This window comes from Salmo salar, chromosome 14 (genome assembly GCF_965601325.2).
Source record: "Salmo salar chromosome 14, fSalSal1, whole genome shotgun sequence".
NCBI lineage: Eukaryota > Metazoa > Chordata > Actinopteri > Salmoniformes > Salmonidae > Salmo > Salmo salar.
In genome coordinates this window covers 35,142,313-35,165,436 of record NC_138304.1, presented here as the reverse complement: position 1 = coordinate 35,165,436, position 23,124 = coordinate 35,142,313, and the positions used below count along the sequence as shown (strand labels likewise).

At 42.3% G+C, this 23,124-nt stretch overlaps 2 protein-coding genes across 4 annotated transcripts in view; one reads left to right on the top strand and one right to left on the bottom strand.

Moving 5' to 3' along the window:
• The window catches only part of LOC106569317 (E3 ubiquitin-protein ligase mib1), a 100,326-nt gene extending 96,281 nt beyond the window's left edge, over positions 1–4,045 (bottom strand). For all 3 annotated transcript variants that reach the window (XM_082960927.1, XM_082960928.1, XM_082960929.1), the window contains exons 1-2: positions 3,003–4,045; positions 1,966–2,137 (exon numbers count right to left, since the gene is read on the bottom strand). In XM_082960927.1, coding sequence (XP_082817053.1) covers positions 1,966–2,137; positions 3,003–3,231 — 401 coding nt within the window. In that variant the 5' untranslated portion in view covers positions 3,232–4,045. The remainder of the gene's footprint in view (positions 1–1,965; positions 2,138–3,002) is intronic.
• Positions 4,046–10,875: 6,830 nt separating this feature from the next.
• LOC106569320 (phospholipase ABHD3) overlaps positions 10,876–23,124 on the top strand; it is a 31,764-nt gene continuing 19,515 nt past the window's right edge. Inside the window, exons 1-3 of the mRNA XM_014140550.3 lie at positions 10,876–11,132; positions 12,674–12,837; positions 20,026–20,208. Of these exons, the coding sequence (XP_013996025.1) occupies positions 10,974–11,132; positions 12,674–12,837; positions 20,026–20,208 (506 nt within the window). The 5' untranslated portion in view covers positions 10,876–10,973. The remainder of the gene's footprint in view (positions 11,133–12,673; positions 12,838–20,025; positions 20,209–23,124) is intronic.

Genomic DNA, 23,124 nt, shown 5'->3' with positions numbered 1-23,124 from the left:
TATCGAAAGGGAGAGAGCTGGAAAGATGTTTTCAAATACATTGATGAACTATTATAATTCTCAATGGATGTAAAAACAGACTGTTTGCTTGCTGTTTGAGGTGAAGAAAAATGTATTTTGAGAAGCTCCACAGCTCATGAGTGGTTGTGCGTTAAGCCAACCAGAAATACTATCAGATCCCCAAATGGGCACAATTATATGCCTACATTTGTGCGCAGGCCAGGTAGCCTATAAGCCTACTTCTATGCGTATACGTACTTACTCAACATTGACAGGAGCACTCCAAATAAAAGACAATGACTAAATTGTCAACTCGTAAATGGAATGAAATAAACCAAAATGTGTTATTCACAAGTGTAGCATAGGTTGCGCGCGCTGCAAACAATCTGTCCACTCCGACAATCAGAACGGTAAGACTGGAATAATAATATTGAATGCATTAACAGAAATTATCGTAACCAAAGTAACAAACATAGATTAGAAATTATAGGCATTAACAGTAAATGTAGTACCTGTGATATATGTAATCGGGAATTGATATACACTAACAATTCACACAATGAAGTTAATGAACAATGAATGTGCACACATTGGAAGGAGGGAGCGTATTCTGGAGATGGAAGTGCATTATGTATGTGGGCGCATGGTCAATCTGATGTCTGCATTGGCCATGCAGTATTTACAGTGATTCAGCCTCAGCAGAAATCAAGGCATTCATACTTCTTGCGCGTCGCTGAGCAGTGCTGTTGTGAAGGAAGTTGTCAAGGAACCCCCACCTACCTTAAACTAATCATGTCAATGCGGAGCAATACAGAGCCCTCCGCATTGTTAAAACATTTGGGAGGTGCAGGCGATGCAGTACGGAGCTCGATTTGGCCTCTGGAGGCTCCGCAATTGCATCACACCCTCCATATGGAGCCTCTGACAACATTTCTCGGATCAAGCATAAATTGGCTTTTAGTCTAGGCCTCTGCAATGGATTAGTTCACTGACATGGCCACGTATACATGTTTGTTAAAGCTCAACTAAAAAAAATCTTGGTCAACCAACCGCCTATGAACAAATAATCGACCAGTCGACTAATTGGGGTCAGCCCTAATGCAATAAGATGTCTTGGTTGCAGTCTCTGCAGGTTGTTTCAGTCAGTTGGTTAATTTTGAAAACACTTTCAAAAAAATAATCTTATTCACAGCACCTTTTATTATTATTTCAAACTATTACATTCCTTTCCCATCGTAACATTCTCAATATAGGTTGGTTGTTTTGATTCTTCAATTGTGCTTGGTCTTTTACTTGTAAATCTTCAATGGAAGCAGAAAAAAAACAGACATGGCCAGTAACATGGGATTGGCTGAGGCCCCAACAACATCACTGCTTCTGAAAGAGGCTGAGCGGTCGCCTGGCAACAGAGAGCCAGGATAGGTTGCCACATGTTGAGTCTGCCTATGAGGCTGGGCTCAGGAACTACAACTCAAATATCAGAGACAGCCAGGTAGGAAGAGAAAACAGAAGGAGAGTAAAATGGGTGGGTTCCTCAACATAACCAACCAAAGGATGTAGATAGGAACTGCTATCATTAAACTCCTCACTAAACCATACATTTTGTCATAGAGGTGGGGCTGAGTTGACAAAGCACCCCTACGCATAGGGCGTGTGTTCCATGTTACCTTTGTTGCAGTCATACTGCGAAGATAATCAGAGGTGCATTCATTACATATTGCGATGGAAGCCGTCTACCGTTTAAAAACCAAGCGGAAGCAAACAGAACAAACGGAATGAAACATGGAGGGACTATTGTTTTGCTGCGAAATGTTTTCTGTTTGGAGTAAACTCTTAATGTCAAAACATTTTACAACTGAATCTGTATAAGGAATACATCCCAGATCTCACAACGCGTAATGTGACTGCATTAAAGATGTCCTGGAATGCAACCATTGGCTTCACGGGGCAGTGGACAGTACTCACCTCTCGCTACCAGGGGTAGTGATCCTGTAGAAGCGATGTCGCAGGTGGTGCTTGTCTCCATGGTAACAGGTGGTGCAGAGGTCATAGTTGTTGCATTCAGCACACTTCCAGCGGATCCCGATGATAGGCTGCTGACGACAGGTGTCGCACATGGTGCCGTCATGCTTGATACCTGAGAGGGAGTGTTAATAAGGCAGTTAGGAAATGGTAAGAAGACGGAGGTATCACGTCAAACCAATCTGATTTAATTTGACGTGTTAAGAAATGATCCCTCTGCCAGAGGCTCTGGGGTCACTCAACTTGCCATCCTCATACCATCATTCACTAACTCTAAATGAAATCAAAGTTTATTTGTCAAGTGCGCCGAATACAACAGGTGTAGGTAGACCTTACAGTGAAATGTTTACTTACAGGCTCTAACCAATAGTGCAAAAAAAAGGTGTTAGGTGAACAATAGGTACACGGAACAAAAATATAAACATGTAAAGTGTTGGTCTCATGTTTCATGAGCTGAAATAAAAGATTCACAAAATGTTCCTTCTCCCAAATTTGTTAACATCCCTGTTAGTGAGCATTTCTCCTTTTCCAAGTCAATCCATCCACCTGACAGGTTTGGCATATCAAGAAACTGATTTAACAGCATGATCATTACACAGGTGCATCTTGTGCTGGGGACACAATGTGATCATATAAGATCCATAGATTAGGCCTAATTAATGTATTTCAATTGACTGATTTCCTTATATGAACTGTATTAACTAACAGTCTGGAACTCAGTAAAATCTTTGAAATTGTTGGATGTTGCATTTATATTTTTGTTCAGTATAAAAGTGGACATGCCACATGATCTGTATGGAGTTCAGTTTACCCTGTTAGGCTCTTCCATGACGCTAACGCTTGGTGCATTGCAATACTTGAAATGTGGTAGCCAAATAACTGTGTAGCGTACACATCAACACTCAAATGCGTAAGCTAAATGAAACACGAAAACAGGAAACACGATGTTTAGGATCACAGTACCAGAAGGCAAACATTACCTGTGGGAGCACTATCAAATATCCTCACGTCGTATGCACCAGAGCACCGGTAGTTGGCTGCAGTCCCGTTATCCCAGACAACAACCACTTCTTCCGGACTTTCAAAACTCCTGACGGTGCCGACATGTCCCTCTCCACCATCCTGTTTTCCCCATTTCCAATCGGGTCCACGGATCACTCTTGCACCAACTCCTTCCATCATCACACGGTTATTCCTGCCGGTAGTCATTTACGAAAAGGTCTCGCAAATTGCCAGCTAGCAGAATGTGCTAGCTTTCTAACTAAAGTTAACTGTGTTCGACAGGATAATTTTGCGACGAAAAATCGGTCTGTTGTCCAGAAGAAGACAATTCAGCAATATCCTGTTAGTTTGCAAGTAGTACGCCGAACTGTGTGGCTAGCCTGCTTACTGTAACGTTCAAAAACAAGATAGCAGACACACGCTAGCGACAAAGGTGTTAGTCAAATGTATCGTAATGTGAATGTTAGACGTTTAGTTTACCAACTAAAAACAACAACAACGCAGTTAACTGGGAAGCAAAGCCAAGATAGGCAAAATGCTAACTAGCGAGTTAACGTTAGCTGACAAATTAAGCTGTTGAATGGCACGCACTTTCCACTCCACAAGCTGTTCTGTAACGTTGTGGAAACAACTGGTACGCCTCAGTATCCCCTTTAAGTTGTTTTTCGTCCCAAGACCACAAGAAAGTGTCACCCCAAGAGCTTGTAAAGTAGCCACATCGTCACGAAATTGTAGACCTTTGTTAGCTGCTAGCTAACGTTAGCGCTTGTGCCTCCGCAAGAATGCCACCTCCACAAGTTAAGTAACACATTAGCCAGGTAGCGTAGCTTAGTCCTTTTTTTGTTGGAATAATTGTTTCCTGCTACGTTTATTATCATATGTATTAGATTTTTTTTTCCTCAAATGTATTTATTTTGTCAAATGGCTCGCAGAAGTACACTCAGAATAAAAGCGTCGCCATTATTGTAAATCATCAAGCAGACGGAGGTGGACCAGCGGTCAATGAAGATATTTGGAAAATGAGGGTTTGGCTAGATCGTAGCGTCATTTGACAAATAAAACACTAAGGCGAGGCTAAACAAAATGTTTAAAATGCAAAATGACTGAAATGAATACCTATAATTCCTTGCGAAATTAACTTCCCCTGTTTTAGCCAAATTTTGTTGCACTTTTTGAAGCAGCATAGGCCTGGCCAAAAGACTGCACAGGTGATATTGGCTTCAAACACCGATTTTCACAGGGTTCTGGGTGAACAGTTCACTATGATAATTCAAATATAATGTCTTCCAAACCTGCTCCTATATGCAAACACCAAATCTAGGGGACCACATTTAAAATAGCTACCCAAATGCGGTTTTCAAACATTTAAAATAGCTACACAGACACACAAATCCCCCACCTGTTCATGGTGTAGTGCAAAAAAATGTAGGGGCCGGAGAGAAAACAAAGTTTGTACCGACAGAAATATAATATAATTATAGAATATGCATACAATTGGAGCGTCTGCCTATTGTCTCAATAACATTTTATATTTTTAATACCCTCAAATACCAAGTGAGGCATACCTAATTTCAAAATAGGCCATGGCATCATTACTGTCAATCGCGAATGATAATTCTTCAGATTTTGCTAGTGAAATGTCCGAACCTCGGCTGTCTGCATGCCAATCATTTGATCTCCATCATATTCATGTGAATATGCATTTAGATCTTCTTGAATTACTGTTTCGTGAGCCAGTTAGAGCAGATAGTGTCAACGATCTATATAGCCTTCCTGTATTTTTGTTTCAATCAAGGTACATTCTGCCTAGTGTGTCCTGTCAGCTCCACACCCCTGCAAACGCTGCACGGAACTAGCAATTGAAGCGTACACAACAATTTGGCGATGCAAGAAACGAGATACCACATGTGTGGCTGTTTCATGAAAATCGGGGAATATTTGGCCAAGGAAACATTTCTGGTTGGTCTCAGGGAATGAATGAGTGTACAACAGTTAGGATGGGATACTTTTAAAACGGGATTGAGTGAAGTAACAGCAAACATGTTGAATGAGCAACTAATGAACACAAGTTTGACGAAATTATGTAATATCTTTCAGTCTAATATAATATGGATATTTACTTACTTTTGGAGCTCTTCGACAGATGCACGCTTTTGTAAATATACTGAACATGACATTTCAAAGAGTTTACTGAGTTACAATTCATATAAGGAAATCAGTCAATTGAAATAAATTCAATAGGCTCTAATCTATGAATTTCACATAACTGGGAATACAGATATGCATCCGTTGGTCACAGATACATTAAAAAAAAGTTGGGTGTGGATCAGAAAACCAGTCAGTATGTGGTGTGACCACCATTTGCCTCATGCATTGCCACACATTTCCTTCGCATAGAGTTGATCAGGCTGTTGATTGTGGCCTTTGGAACGTTGTCCCACTCCTCTTCATTGGCTGTGCGAAGTTTCTGGATATTGGCGGGAACTGGAACACGCTGTTGTACATGTCGATCCAGAGCATCCCAAACATGGTCAATGGGTGACATGTCTGGTGAGTATGCAGGCCATGGAAGAACTGTGACATTTTCAGCTTCCAGGAATTGTGTACAGATCCTTTGCGACATGGGGCTGTGCATTATCATGCTGAAACATTATGCGATGGCGGCGGATAAATGGCATGACAATGGGCCTCAGGATCTCGTCACGGTATCTCTGTGCATTCAAATTGCCATTGATAAAATGCAATTGTGTTCGTTGTTCATAGCTTATGCCTGCCCATACCCGCCACCATGGGGCGGTCTGTTCACAACGCTGACATCAGCAAACCGCTCGCCCACACAATGTCATACATGTGGTCTGCGGTTGTGAGGCCGGTTGGACATGCAACCAAATTCTCTAAAACGATGTTGGAGGTGGCTTATGGTAGAGAAATGGACATTCAATTCTCTGGCAACAGCTCTGGTGGACATTCCTGCAGTCAGCATGCCAATTACACACTCCCTCAAAACTTGAGACGTGTTGTGTGACAAAACTACACATTTAAGAGAGGGCATTTATTGTCCCCAGCACAAGCTGCACCTGTTTAATGATCATGCTGTCTTGATATGCCACGCATGTCAGGTGGATGGATTATCTTGGCAAAGGAGAAATGCTCAATAACAGGGATGCTAAAAAATTTGTGCACAACATTTTAGAAAAATAAGCTTTTTAATTTATTTTCAGAGATCTTGTATTTCAGCTCATGAAACATGGGACCAACACTTTACATGTTGCGTTTATATTTTTGTTCAGTTGTCCTCTCCAAGTTTAGATGGAATTTAGCCCAAAAGGATTTTTGAAATATGATTGGTTGATGATAGGCCTCTATGACATTGTCTCACGCTGCACAGAATATCAGATCTCAACAGAGATTGGAAAGGTGTTTAGCATCACCATTGGACTTAGGCTACCACATCCTTATGATATACAGTACCAGTCAAACGTTTGGACATTTTCTACATTGTAGAATAATAGTGAAGACATCAAAACTATGAAATAACAAATATGGACTCATTTAGTAACTAAAAAAGTGTTAAACAAATGAAAATATATTTTAGATTCTTCAAAGTAGCCACTATTTGCCAAGAGTGTGCAAAGCTGTCATCAAGGCAAAGGGTGGCTACTTTGAAGAACCTCAAATATAAAATATGCTATGATTTGTTTAACACTTTTTTGGTTACTACATGATTCCATATGTGTTATTTCATAGTTTTGATGACTTCACTATTATTCTACAATGTAGAAAATAGTAAAATAAAGAAAAACCCTTGAATGAGTAAGTGTGTCCAAACTTTTGACTGGTACTGTATATATATATATTCATTAGTGCAACGTGACTGCAATAGGGTTAGGGTTATGGGACAAATCAACCTTTTTTTTCTAAATTGGTGGTGTTTGAATTTATTGATAAAAGGCACAAGATAATTGTTTTGGTTATAGGACGTGGGGCAAAGGGCCAAAATGTGGGACATGTGGTCACCCTACCCAAATCATCAAGGGCTATTTGCAAGAACACATCCTAGGCGTATGGACTATAGCCTACATTCCATGGACCTATGATATGCACATGCAAATAGGCTAGCCCTTGATGATTTGAGTGAGGTTTGCATTCATTTAGGCCTATATATTGTGTGTGTATGAAGTGGAAGCAGGTGTATAGGGAACGAGCAAAGAAATGTATGCCCACAAGCTACTGTAGGCTGCTATGTGTGCAGAAACACATATCCTGTTGTAAAACATTGATCATAGGCCTATTGTTTGGTTGTTTTTGGTGTTTTGAGTAGCATCTTTTCAATTGTATTCTATTGTGTTATATTCTATTATATTCCAGTGACCTGTAGCCTATGATACATTTCAATATATTTGCTTCCCTGGAATAATGTACTCACAACCTATTTAGGAAAACAACCTATAGTCACTGGTTTTCATTGAGGGGCCTGTGGCCCTAATTTAAAGTATCCTTCCTTTCTTTCTCTCTTGAAGATATCTCTGATCTGAATGATTGTGATAAAATCAGGGATTTAGACTGAATGTAAAGGTGCATTATGCAGGCTATATGCACACTGATTAGATCTAATTCATTGACTGTAAAGACTAACTGGACTAAAGGATCTCTTAAATGTTAATGGATTCCAAAGAATTGGCCAAGTGACAAACCATTATTTGTATTTATATTTATTAAGGATCTCCATTAGCTTCTGCCAAAGCAGCTACTCTTCCTGGGGTCTAAACACATTAAGGCAATTACATTACACATAAGACAAAAGATAAAACAGTACATCATATAACATTATTACACCACTACATACCTACAATTGTCACACCCTGATCTGTTTCACCTGTCTTTGTGTTTGTCTTCACCCCCCTCCAGGTGTCGCCCATCTTCCCCATTATCCCCAGTGTATTTATACCTGTGTTCTCTGTTTGTCTGTTACCAGTTCGTTTTGTTCGTCAAGCCTACCAGCGGTTTTCCCCTTGCGCCTGTCTTTTTCTAGTTCCTGTTTTCTAGTTTTCCCGGTTTTGACCATTCTGCCTGCCCTGAGCCTGCCTGCAGTTCTGTACCTTGTCACACCACCCTGGATTATTGATCTCTGCCTGCCCTGACCCTGAGACTGCCTGCCGTTCTGTCCCTTATGGACTCTGATCTGGGTTACTGACCACTGTCTGCCCTTGACCTGTCGTTTTGCCTGCCCCCTGTTCTAGTAATAAACTTTTGTTACTTCGACACTGTCTGCATCTGGGTCATCTCCTGAAACGTGATAACAATACAAAATGTATAATACCCAGTGGCGATTTTAGCATGTAAATCTTGTTGGGGCAAACTCATTTTTTTGTTGTTGATGTATGCCAGCAAAGCCACTACACAACACAACACTAAACAATGCATTAATTGCACTATAAGGGTGACAAACGGTGCCCACAAACTTTCAGCACCATGGAGTGAATCCTTACCACTGCTACACCTGGCTATCAACGGAGCCTTGTCTGGCAGAAAAACTGTTCATTCAGTCTCATTTACTGCTTTTTTTAAAACCATATCTGATATGGCTGACTTGCTTAAACACATTTCGTTACTACTGACTCCTTGTGGATTTGTGTAAGTCGATAAGAACCGCATTCTCTTTCAATAATAACAAACGGCAAAGTGAGTTTTGACATTTGAACCATACACAAACATTATTACATTTTTTTTCAGTAAATTCACAATGCTTATTCTTATATCATTGACACTTAGCTCTAAGTATAAGCAAATGTGCTGTGTCAAGGTAGGCCTATTCTTTCAGTACTTTCAAAATGGACACCGACAGAAATTCAGATGTTAGTTCAGATAAATTCAGCAAGATGTTGAGGCCTTAACTTTAGACTTTAAGTTACCACAGAGCGAGAGAGAGAGAGAGAGACTCGGTTTGCCTACCATTTGAAGTATTTTATTAGACCTATGTGGTCTAAAAGGAAGGAAAATACAATCATGGAGATCCACTTTTATATACAATATATCGATTCACAGACAGCACATTGCGCAAACAAAACAACCCTTGCAATATCAACTGGAATTACATGGGTCTATTTCTGAACTTTTTGTTTAAAAAAAATATTTGTATGGGAAGAGACTGTCACTGGCAAACAAGGTTACAGACCCAACAACATTATATAGTATCTCCTGCTCGTCAAGAATATTTTGTCATCAAACTTTGTTATCAAAGTCTGGCATTCTCTGGATTTATGGTGATTTAAAGACAACTGGGAACTCTGAAAAAAACAAGGTTGAATCATGATGTCAGTGATCTAGAAAGAGGCCTGAGTTCCCGACATGGAATTCCCAGTTGGATGACCGTTCAAATTGTAAATTCCTGGTCGGAGCTTGTTTTTTTCAGAGTTCCTGGTTGTCTTGAACTCACTGAAATCTGAGATTTCCCAGTTCCCGAGTTTCCATTTGTTTTGAATGGACCACACTCTCCACCGAATAGCAGACAAGGGAAGCGAAATAGTGATTGCTTTGCAATGCTTACAGTTGTCCACTGATTCCTTCCAAACCACTTATTGTTGAATTTGCAACTTCTGACTCGTTGTGTAATGTTTATGTCCAATGGCTGATGAGCATCGATACTTTTATCTATAATTTATCTTCATATGACAAGGATTGAAAAGGATTTGCCAGTATATTGTCGACATGATTTATGATGATGACTGCTTGTCTAGCTTGCTAGCTAAGATTTAGAAAGTATGATGTTGACATGATCAGTCCAATCACAGCTACAGTAGATATAACATGATTTGACATCGTTTTTTCTGTGGTCAATGACATTGAGCCTTCTTGGATGGGCACTTCTAATGTAAATCTATGGCAGCACCCAAGGGGCATTGAAATGCCTATCTCCCCCTGTAGATTCTGTGGTGACATAGTGTCCCCATGAGTGACAGAACACTGAGACAATCACTGCACAACTAGAGAACATTACCAACGCCTGTGCTCTGTATTTTCCGCTGGCTGCCCCTCCACCACAGAAAGCACTGAGCTAGGCTGAAACACCTGCATTTTGGAGAAAGCAAGAAGGAGACCCATGTTTGTATGCGGATTTATTCATTCAAAAAGCGTGTTTTTACATTGTTTGCAAACTGATATGTGACACAAATTAATGCCAAAATAACATGCAAAACAGGCACACACAAAAAATATGTATATACCTTTTTAATTTATAACATTTAGGGGGGGCTAAACAGGTGGGGATCAAAACAGGTGGGCCTTTGCCTCACCTTCCCTGAATGACGAGTCACTGATAATACCACCATACAACAATATTACAACGAACGTGTGTGTCGAATGAGTGTGTTTGTGTATTTGTGTGTCTGTACCTGTGTGTGTCTCTTCATAGTCCCGCTGTTCCATAAGGTGTATTTTTATCTGGTTTTAAATTTGATTCTACTGCTTGCATCAGTTACCTGATGTGGAATAGATTTCCATGTAGTACTGTGCGCCTCCCATAGTATGTAATGGACATGGGGATTGTGAAGAGACCTCTGGTGGCATGTCTTGTAGGGTATGCATGGGTTTCCGCGGTGTGCTAGACACATTTATTCTCATGCCAAGATTTCCATATGGCTCATGGCCCTGCATAATTCCAGTCGCAGTGATGTGACATAGCCTTGACTATCCCCAATGCAATTTAGGCTGCGTCCACTGCAAGCGTCATAAAAGCCTACAATTACGCTTGCTACAGCTCAGCGCAGGCCGGTCAAAGAGCGCCATCGTCTGCCTCTAAATATATCGCTCCCCTCCCCTTCCCTTGACTCTCTCCCCTTCTCTGCACATCACTGAACGTTATAGTGCATGCAACCATTCCAGAGCAGCAGAGGTTTTCATTCGATCCTGGCCGCTATACCTGAAGAGCGCGACATAAGAGGGACCTGGCAATGATCTCACTGGACTTCAATTTGAATGTTTTGACAAGGGACCTGTCACTTTATCTGGAAAATCAAGTGAAAGTTGGGCTTTTTGGATCTGGAGTACTGTCACTGGTGCTCGGCTTCAGCGCAGCTTATGCCTACTACTACTTGATCTCTGTCGCGAAGGTAGGGGTCACATAGGCTGCTTTGAAGAATCATTATTTAATAGAAAGGGATACATTGTAACTGGCAATTGTCTTATTAAAAGGTGTCATAGCGGTTATTATGATGGAGGATATCGCTGGCGCTTTTGCGCATCAAACCGGCTCAGCAGCTGGATGGTTTGCTGAGGAGGCTGATTATTTCAGTAGCCTACGAGCGTTGACGGTACTGCACATGTGATGTGACATCTTTCAATAAAATGGTGTCGTATTTTCTTTAGACTAAATGTGACATTTCAAGATTTGTACAAGGACTACGGATATACAAATGTTAAATTGCCATTTAGGCTGGATATATTTTTATCGTGAGTCCTTTTTGTAATCTTAAAAGGCTGGGTATAGACTATTGTTATACAAGCTGTCAAACATCTGTATGCAGTGTAGCCTACTGCATAGTCACAAATGAATGCTTTTTTTTTCGATATTCAATTTCCCCCAATAATTAAACACATAGGCCTAGGCCACATACCATTAGGCTAATATTAGATTATTTAAAAACATATTAGAAGGGGTCATGCATTCTATTATTCGTTATACTTAAATTCAGAGATTAAAGGTCTCTATGCTCTGACAGGACAGATGTGTTTGATTTGATATTGTGGTGACCTCATATAATCCCAGTTACAACACAGCATATCAACTTCTCTGTAACTGTATGCTCATTACCAGTCTCCTTCCTTTCCATCACTAGTGATTGCAGAATGTCTCTATAACTCAACAAAACATTTCATATTTTCTGACACTTTACACAGTGCGCTAGACTAAAAGTAGAGCAATATAATATTGAGATTCCAGTCTTGATAGTGCATTATAATTACACTATAGTTATGGAGATATTTTGTTTGGAATGTTACAGAAAGGTTGCACCATTCCCTGTGGCTCAGTTGGTAGAGCATGGTGTGTGCAATGCCAGGGTTGTGGGTTCGATTCCCACAGAGGGCCAGTACAAAACAAAAAAGGCATGAAATGTATGCATTCACTACTGTAAGTCGCTCTGGATAAGAGCGTCTGCTAAATGACTTAAATGTAAAATGTAAAACAATTAGCAAATAAACCACATGGAAAAATGAAATATGACTTATGTTGACATGTCATTTATGAAAGTGCAAGACAGATAATTATATATATCACATGATTTCAGTGAAGAGGCTGCACTATATGGGTACTGTAAGAGAGGGGTTATGTAGATGGTGAATGATGATGAGGTATAAGAACTGTTTTCAAGAGATTGTCATCAGTAGTATACATTTTTCCATTTAAATTGGTATAAGAGAAAGAGCACAAGCATTTCTCTTTCACTTGCCACAGATCTGATTAAAACCATTTGATGTTTGAAATAGTTTCACCTAAAATAGTTTAAATCATGAATTAAAACATCTTTGACTCTTGAAAAGTATGTGATGTATCGTTTCATTCCAAATGGTCCATATCTCTTTCTCTACACAAGCTATTAGCCAACGTCATTATTGGAAAGCCACATCACACTGTTCATGTCTTGTATTGCAGAAGCCCCAACTGATTTCTGGTGGAAAGAAGTTCTACCAGTTCCTGCGGGACCAATGTCCCGTGGTGTCAGAGACCTACTACCCCACCTTCTGGTGCTGGGAGAGCCGGATCCAGACGGTGCTTAGGCCCTTCGTCACGGCTAAACCGGGTGTCAGCTACAGAAAGTAAGACTTTTAGAGGATCAGACGTGATGGTAGCAGTATTATTGTATAAACACTATAATAAGTCGTATCTCTGTACAATGTTGAAACAACTATCTAAAAATGAATAGATATTACTGAGAAGATCTTCTGCATGTTAAGGGCGAGGGTTTCCCTGGTGTGATGGTGAAATGAAACTGGGTGAACTGGAATTAAACTGGAGAAATGGGTTTAAAATCATGGTGTTTATGTCTCATAAGAGATATAAGCCTGTTGCATGGTGTTGGTTTCAAAATACAGCCTCATGACAATATGTGAAGAATAGTATTATAAAACTTTATTATTCTAAAACTTCACATTTTTCTCTGCCCCATGGTAAAATCTGTTGAAATGCAGGAAGTTAGCTGGGGGGCTTCCGGGGGGTAGGTGCTTAGTCCGGCCCTGGATAAAGGGTATGGGAACTAAGGCCCTATGTTTTTCCTGGTCAGGTCACATGGTTGGTCAAGGTAAAAAAACAAATGGTTCACCATCAAACGCAATTGGTCAGTTTTCACCATAGACAGCAGCCATGGCGACATACAGTAAAGTAGTAGAAAATTCCCTGCCGTATTAGGAACAGGCTTTAACCTTACTTCCACTTTTGATTGTTTTATTATTAGGCTTTAAGGTATTAAAGCAGTTGTTTTGATCATCTAAGTACTGAAATGTGCCCGTTCTTTGATTCCTTTCATTCAGGTTTAACAACGTGAAACAAATTTCCTGCGTCTTGTTCTTAGCCAAGACTTAGCAGCAGAAAGGTGAAAAGAGTCTTTTGTGTGATGGTATTGGCTCAGGCCACACGGGCTTCTTTAGTGCATTCTGTTAGAGATTAATGGCCAGGGTGTCCCAGGCCTCCTGCATGCATTAGGTGGATTGAAATTAATTAAAAGGGGTTGGGGGTAGTTAGTGTACAGTATATGCCACAGAACTGAAATTAGTAGGAAATAGCCTAGTGGTTCGATCAGATTTACTGTCCAAATACAGTATCTATATGCATGTCAATCTCTCCTGGCTCAAAGTAGAGGAGAGATTGACTTCATCGCTACTTGTATTTGTGAGAGGTATTGACATGTTGAAAATACCGAGCTGTCTGTTTAAACGACTTGCACACAGCTCAGACACCCATGTATAACCTACAAGACATGCCACCAGAGGTCTCTTCACAGTCCCCAAGTCCAGAACAGACTATGGGAAGCGCACAGTACTACATAGAGCCATGACTACATGGAACTCTATTCCACATCAGGTAACTGATGCAAGCAGTAGAATCAGATTTAAAAAACAGATAAATATACACATTATGGAACAACGATGACTGTGAAGCAACACAAACGTAGGCACAGACAAATGCATACACACATGTGTACGTGTACACACACGTACACATGGATTTTGTGTTGTAGATATGTGGTAGTGGAGTATGGGCCTGAGGGCACACACTTAGTGTGTTGTGAATTCTGTAATCAAATCAAATGTTATTTGTCACATGCACCGAATACAACAGGTGTAGACCTTACAGTAAAACGCTTACTTACAAGCCCTTAACCAACAATGCAGTTTTAAGAAAAATAAGTGTTAAGTAAAAATAGATAAGTAAAAAATAATTAAAGAGCAGCAGTAAAATAACAGTTGCGAGGTTATATACAGGGGGTACCGGTACAGAGTCAATGTGCGGGGGCACAGGTTAGTCGAGGTAATTGAGGTAATATGTACATGTAGGTATAGTTAAAGTGACTATGCATAGATAATAAACAGAGAGTAGCAGCAGCGTAAAAGAGGGGGGGGGGGGGGGACAATGCAAATAGTCTGGGTAGCCATTTGATTAGCAGTTCAGGAGTCTTATGGCTTTGGGGTAGAAGCTGTTAAGAAGACTTTTGGACCTATACTTGGCACTCCGGTATCGCTTGCCGTGCGGTAGCAGAGAGAACAGTCTATGACTGGGGTGGTCTTTGACCATTTTTAGGGCCTTCCTCTGACACCGCCTGGTATAAAGATTAATAGAGATGAATGTCTTGTAATGTTTTTAAAACTGTATAACTGCCTTAATCTTGCCGGACCCCAGGAAGAGTAGCTTCTGCCTTGGCAGGAAGTAATGGGGATCCATAATAAATACTTAATTTATTTCAGAAGCAGGCCTACTCTCCATCTTGGTTGGTCATTGAAGTTGATGATGACTTTGCTCCTTAGTGGACAACCTACATAAATACAGTAACTGATAACACCTATCGAATTATGACAACAAACAATAGTCTTTACTACTGTTGCTGAAAGCGGCACCATAGGTAACTAACCACAGAAAGGGATGTTAGCCTGACTATAAGCCGTCTATTATTATTGTCCTGGCCATGACAGCCAGTCTACCCATGCAGTAAGTGAGAAATATACGTACAGTATGTCAGTGTATTAAATGACTCAGAAGAATGTCCTAGTTTCCGTGTCACTATTTCTATTTTTTAAATTTGTATTATTATTGTCTTTATCTTTAACTGCATTGTTGGAAAAGGACCCGTCAGTAAGCATTTCACTGTTAGTCTACACCTGTTGTTCATGAAGCATGTGACAAATAAAATGTGATTTGATTTTATTTAGTGCCAAGGGCATTCCACTTTCCTTAGCCTTTGTCTGACCGTTGTCCAATAAAGCAGCTACATGTTTCCCACATCCCACAATGCACCATGGCAGCAGGCGGGTCTTACCCACCACCTGTCTCAGATCAAAGCCAGTGTGTGTGTGTGAGTTTTCGTGTATGTGTGTCATGGATCACCCCGGTACTGATACCCATTCTGTTCACCAGTCCCGGAGGTCTACGTCACCGGCTTTCTAGGCTTCACTGAACGGGATTCATTATCATCAACCCTGGACTGTCTTGTCTGATTACACACACCTGGTTCCCTGATTCTCCTGATTAGTATGTTATATTTGTGCCCTCTGTTCCCTCTGTCTTTGTCGGTTATTGTTCCCATGTCCGTTGGTGGTGTGAGTACCTATGCGTTGGTGCAGCTGTTATGCTGCATGCTTTATATATTGTGTATTACAGGTATCGTCCTGTGTCGTTCAACAAGGTTTACCCTCGCTCTTTTGGTTGGGTACAGCCCAGTGTTTTTGTATATGTGTTTGTTTTCGGTGTATTAAAACCCCTATTGTGTATTCCTGCACCTGTCTTCAAATCCTTTATACCAGCATGACAGTGTGTGTTTACGCGATGACATTTGTGGGAGATTATTACTCCTAAGGGAAGAAAAGACCTCCACTATCCAGGGATTATCATGTCTATAAAAGAGTTCCCTGCACTGTTGGAGCTAGAAACCTCACCATCTTAAATAAGCATGCCCCTTTCAAAAAATGTAGAACTAAGAACAGATATAGCCCTTGGTTCACTCCAGACCTGACTGCCTTCGACCAGCACAAAAACATCCTGTGGCGGACTGCACTAGCATCGAATAGTCCCCGCGATATGCAACTTTTCAGGGAAGTCAGGAACCAATACATACAGTCAGTCAGGAAAGCTAAGGCTAGCCTTTTCAAACAGAAATTTGCATCCTGTACCTCTAACTCCAAAAAGTTTTGGGACACTGGAAAGTCCATGGAGAATAAGAGCACCTCCTCCCAGCTGCCCATTGCACTGAGGCTAGGTAATACTGTCACCACCGATAAATCCACGATAATCGAGAATTTCAATAAGCATTTTTCTACGGCTGGCCATGCTTTCCTCCTGGCTACCCCAACCCCGGCCAACAGCTCCGCACCCCCCGCAGCTACTTGCCCAAGCCTCCCCAGCTTCTCCTTCACCCAAATCCAGATAGCAGATGTTCTGAAAGAGCTGTAAAACCTGGACCCGTACAAATCAGCTGGGCTAGACAATCTGGACCCTCTCTTTCTAAAATGATCTGCCGCCATTGTTGCAAGCCCTATTACCAGTCTGTTCAACCTCTCTTCCGTATTGTCCGAGATCCCTAAAGATTGGAAAGCTGCTGCGGTCATCCCCCTCTTCAAAGGGGGTGACACTCTAGACCCAAACTGTTATAGACCTATATCCATCCTGCCCTGCCTTTCTAAAGTCTTCGAAAGCCAAGTTAATAAACAGATCACTGACCATTTCGAATCCCACCGTCCCTTCTCCGCTATGCAATCTGGTTTCCGAACTGGTCACAGGTGCACCTCAACCACGCTCAAGGTCCTAAACGATATCATAACCGCCATCGATAAAATAAAGGACTGTGCAGCCGTCTTCATTGACCTGGCCAAGGCTTTCGACTCTGTCAATCACCGTATTCTTATCGGCAGACTCAACAGCCTTGGTTTCTCAAATGACTGCCTCGCCTGGTTCACTAACTACTTCTCAGACAGAGTTCAGTGTGTCAAATCGGAGGGCCTGTTGTCCTGACCTAGGGCAGTCTCTATGGGGGTACCACAGGGTTCAATTCTCGGGCCGACTCTCTTCTCTGTATATATCAATAATGTCGCTCTTGCTGCGGGTGATTCCGTGATCCACCTCTACGCAGACGACACCATTCTGTATACATCTGGCCCATCTTTGGAAACTGTGTTAACAAACCTCCAAACGAGCTTCAATGCCATACAACACTCCTTCCGTGGCCTCCAACTGCTCTTAAACACCAGTAAAACTAAATGCATGCTTTTCAACCGTTCGCTGCCCGCACCCAACCGCCTGCCCGACTAGCATCACTACTCTGGACGGTTCTGACTTAGAATATGTGAACAACTACAAATACCTAGGTGTCTGGCTAGACTGTAAACTTTCCTTCCAGACTCATATTAAACATCTCCAATCAAAAATAAAATCTAGAATCGGCTTCCTATTTCGCAACAAAGCCTCCTTCACTCACGCCGCCAAACATACCCTCGTAAAACTGACTATCCTACCGATCCTCGACTTCGGCGATGTCATTTACAAAATAGCCTCCAACACTCTACTAAGCAAACTGGATGCGGTCTATCACAGTGCCATTCGTTTTGTCACCAAAGCCCCATATACTACCCACCACTGCGACCTGTACGCTCTAGTCAGCTGGCCCTCGCTACATATTCATCGCCAGACCCACTGGCTCCAGGTCATCTATAAGTCTATGCTATGCCTTATCTCAGCTCACTGGTCACGATAACAACACCCACCCGTAGCACGCGCTCCAGCAGGTATATCTCACTGGTCATCCCCAAAGCCAACACCTACTTTGGCCGCCTTTCCTTTCAGTTCTCTGCTGCCAATGACTGGAACAATTTGCAAAAATCTGGAGACTTATATTTCCCTCACTATCTTTAAACATCAGCTATCTGAGCAGCTAACCGATTGCTGCAGCTGTACATAGCCCACCGGTAAATAGCCCATCCAATCTACCTACCTCATCCCCATATTGTTTTTATTTACTTTTCTGCTCTTTTGCACCCCAGTATTTCCACTTGCACATCATCATCTGCACATCTATCATTCCAGTGTTAATTTGCTAAATTGTAATTACTTCGCTATTATGGCCTATTTATTTCCTTACCTCCTCACGCCATTTGCACACACTGTGATATAGACTTTCTTTTTTTTCTATTGTGTTATTGATTGTACGCTTGTTTATTCCATGTGTAACTCTGTGTTGTTATTTCTGTCGCACTGCTTTGCTTCATCTTGGCCAGGTCGCAGTTGTAAATGAGAACTTGTTCTCAACTAGCCTACCTGGTTAAATAAAGGTGAAATAAAAGAAACAAGCATTTTGCTGCACATGAAATAACATCTGCAAATCTGTGTTCGCAACCAATAAACTTTGATTGGATTTGAAAGAGTTGTCCTCCTCCTCCTGTTCGGTGGGTCGGGCTCGCTCCTGATTGGTGCATGCTCTGACCAGCTAGCTCCAGATTGGTGCATGGCCTACAACCCCAGTGGCTTCCCCAGTCTGGCCTTTACGTACATATTTAATGCTGGTGTGGTTCTATAATTTCATTCCACTTCCAATTAGACAGACATACTGTACATGGGCCGCAGGGCCAGCCATGTTGGTGTTGTCGCTTGGTCGCTCGTTTGGTGGGTTGGTGGCGTGAGATGGATTGCACTGGGATTTGTTGACCTCAGCTGACGGCCTTGACTTGTGGAAACTAGAAATTGATTCTCTATAAGAATCCACTGCTGCTGCAGCGAGCTCCCCCCCCCACCACCACCCTTCCCTCTTCCCCATCCTTGCCCTTCCCTGCTTCTGAGTAGCCTGGTCTTTTTATCTCACTGTCCATCCTCAGTTTTACATGTGACCCATATCAGATTTGCGCATTCACACTGATGTAGCATCTGAAGTAGCACATAGATGCAAAGCTAATTTCATGTCACTGTTCCTTTACATTTGGGGGGTGGTTGTCATGGTAACAGGCAGGTCATGTGCAAAAGAATCCATTCAGAACAAAAAATTGGATTTGAGCGTCCAGACCGGTTGCGTATGGATCATCCAAATTATATCAGGATTGAGATCCACATATGGATGCAGTATAAATTTTAAGTCAATAGATCAGCTTCCATGTGTTTTTTTTTGTTTGTTTACACATTACAGAAAATATCATTGGTATCAGATATGACAAATAATTGGAAAAAGATCTGAATTGGGCTGCCTGTGTAAACAAAGCTGAGAGGCTGATCGCTAGGGAAATTAAGTGGTTGTCAACTAGTGCCAGACTGCATTCCCTTTGGCAAAGGTAATGTTAGTAATGGGTCCACACTGTAGTAATCATTGTACCTGTAACTGAAGAGGGACCTTTGAGTAAAGAACAATGCCTTTTTGCTGTGTCCTGATTTGAGGTTTGGTTAGAAAGCAATATCATGTGCAATACAGTGTACATACTATACCCTATCTAATGCAATCTATACAGGATATATATGAAATCTAATACTTTTCTGTATAGAATGATTAACAAAATTCATATTTATTGTCTTGTTGGTCCCTATATGGATTCTGTAGTTCCGTTTTTTAAAATCACAAACATAAGCTGTAAGAACCTTGGAGGTTGAGTATTTACAAAACCTTGTGAATTCCTCTGCATTCTGTGCAATGAGCTTCCGCTTTACTGAACATATTGTAAGGAAGCTGCAGTGCAGAACCTAGGCCTACTTGCAGAGTGTGTGTGTGTGTAACTTAGTGGTGTCCTTTTCTGCCCTGACTGTTATATCTGACCCCATCTTTGCAGTGAGCTCATTAGAGCAGAAGATGGAGGACAGATCTCTCTGGATTGGTTTGACAACGATGACAGCGCCTCCCACCCCAACGCGGCCACACGGCCCACCGTCCTGCTGCTTCCAGGCCTGACCGGTACCAGCAGAGAGTCCTACATCCTCCACATGGTGCAGCAGAGCAGGGATCTGGGTTATAGGTGAGTGGTCCTGATTACAAGTACTGCACAGTGCACAGTTTTTATTCATTCAGACGGTTGTTCAATTCAATAATGTGGCTTGGTCCTATGCCTTAACCTGTAGGAATATTGTAAGCGCAGTCAACTCTTGCTCATCTGTTTTAGTGCATTGTAGTTCAATAGTCCAAATTCAAATACATTATCTTTGCAATGAAAGTCCCAAGATATTGCATATGTTAGGAGTTGAAAACTGTGTATGAATGGATTAAGGTTACTTGAGGTAAGCAGCTGCTGAAAGAGAGAGGCTAGCCAAGCTCTCAGTAGGCGGAGCAGTGCAGACCTGCTTTGGAAAGAAAGAGCTGAATATTGCACAAGCACTAAGAGATGCTGAGAGTGGCAGTTTTTTATCCTCCAAAAGGCCCCTCTGTGTTCTCTGTACTCATTCTTTCAAACAGAGGGAGGGCAGAGAAGAGGGGGTAGAGAAGAGAGAGAGGGGGGCAGAGAAGAGAGGAAGGGGGGCAGAGAAGAGGAAGGGGGGCAGAGAAGAGAGGGGGGGACAAAGAAGAGAGGGAGGGGGCAGAGAAGGGGGGGCAGAGAAGAGAGGGAGGGGGGCAGAGAAGAGAGGGAAGGGGGGCAGAGAAGAGAGGAAGGGGGCAGAGAAGAGGTGGGGGGGCAGAGAAAAGAGGGAGGGGGCAGGCAAACGGAGCAGGGCAGGGAGGGGGGACAAGCAGGCAAACTCAGCATCTTTCCACCCCTGCCCTCACCCCGGCCATGTCCTGCAAGCTTAATGAATTACAGCTTACTGGTACAAGCTTTGCAGCTTAGTTTAGCCCAACCAGCTTCGGCTATGCAGGAGGAAGTGAATGTGCGTCACACCATCCCCTGCCCTGTCCACACCCCAACTTACAGCATGCCCCCACCCTGCTGCTGAATTTTCACAGCAAGTCTCTTAGATAACAGATGACTAGAGAGAGATTTATGTTACTGCTGTTCAGGTCTTCAGGACTAATACAACAACAGATATGTCTCTTTCACAGGTGGTTGGTAGCACCTTAATTGGGGAGGACGGACTTGTGGTAATGGCTGGAGCAAAATCATCACATGTATTTATAATCAAATGTATTTATAAAGCCCTTTTTACATCAGCCGATGTCACAAAGTGCTATACAGAAACCCAGCCTAAAACCCCTAACAGCAAGCAATGTAGATGTAGAAGCACGGTGGCTTGGAAAAACTCCCTAGAAAGGCCAGAACCTAGGAAGAAACCTAGAGAGGAACCAGGCTCTGAAGGGTGGCCAGTCCTCTTCTGGCTGTGGTGAGTGGAGATTATAACAGTACATGGCAAGATGTTTAAACGTTCATAGATGACCAGCAGTGTCAAATAATAATAACAATAATAGCAGTGGTTGTAGAGGGTGCAACAGGTCAGCACCTCAGGAGTAAATGTTAGTTGGTTTTTCATAGCCGATCATTCAGAGTTAGAGACAGCAGGTGCGGTAGAGAGAGAATCGAAAACAGCAGGTCCGGGACAAGGTAGCACGTCCAGTGAACAGGTCAGGGTTCCATATCCGCAGGTTGAACAGTTGAAACTGGAGCAGCAGCACGACCATGTGGACTTGGGACAGCAAGGAGTCATCAGGCCAGGTAGTCCTAAGGCATGGTCCTAGGGCTCAGGTCCTCCGAGAGAAGAGAAAGAGAGAAAGAGAGCGAGAGAGAATTAGAGGGAGCATTCTTAAATTCAAACAGGACACCTGATAAGACAGGATAAATACTCCAGATATAACTGACCCTAGCCCCCCAACACATAAACTATTGCAGCATAATTACTGTAGGCTGAGACAGGAGGGGTTGGGAGACACTGTGGCCCCATGAGTGGAATGGTATCAAACTCTAGGTTTCTATGTATTTGATGCCATTCCATTTGTTCCGTTATAGACATTATTATGAGCAGTCCTCCCCTTAGCAGCCTCCGCTGGTTTCTTTACATATTCCACCTTATTCCCTTTTCACTGCTGTGAAGTACATTTGTTTCAACATTGTTTGGTGGCAGTTCACCTGGTGCACCTGGAAGACAGTGCACCTGGAAGAGAATGCACCTGGAAGACCGTGCACCTGGAAGAGAATGCACCTGGAAGACAGTAAACCAGGAAGAGAATGCACCTGGAAGACAGTGCACCTATAAGAGAATGCACCTAGAAGACAGTGCACCTGGAAGAGAATGGACCTGGAAGACAGTGCACCTATAAGACAGTGCACCTGGAAGACAGTGCACCTGGAAGAGAATGCACCTGGAAGACAGTGCACCTATAAGAGAATGCACCTGGAAGACAGTGCACCTATAAGACAGTGCACCTGGAAGACAGTGCACCTGGAAGAGAATGCGCCTGGAAGACAGTGCACCTGGAAAATAGCTTCCAATACTCTACTCAGCAAATTGGATGCAGTCTATCACAGTGCCATCTGTTTTGTTACCAAAGCGCCTTACACCACCCTCCACTGCAACCTGTATGCTCTAGTCGGCTTGCCCTAGCTACATATTCGTCGCCAGACCCACTGGCTCCAGGTCATCTATAAGTCTATGCTAGGTAAAGCTCCGCCTTATCTCAGCTCACTGGTCACGATAACAACACCCACCCGTAGCACGCGCTCCAGCAGGTATATCTCACTGGTTATCCCCAAAGCCAACACCTCCTTTGGCTGCCTTTCCTTCCAGTTCTCTGCTGCCAGTGACTGGAACGAATTGCAAAAATCGCTGAAGCTGGAGACTTACATTTCCCTCACTAACTTTAAACATCAGCTATCTGAGCAGCTAACTGATCGCTGCAGTTGTACATAGTCCATCTGTAAATAGCCCACCCAATCTACCTACCTCATCCCCATATTGTTTTTATTTACTTTGCTGCTCTTTTGCATACCAGTATCACTACTTACACACCA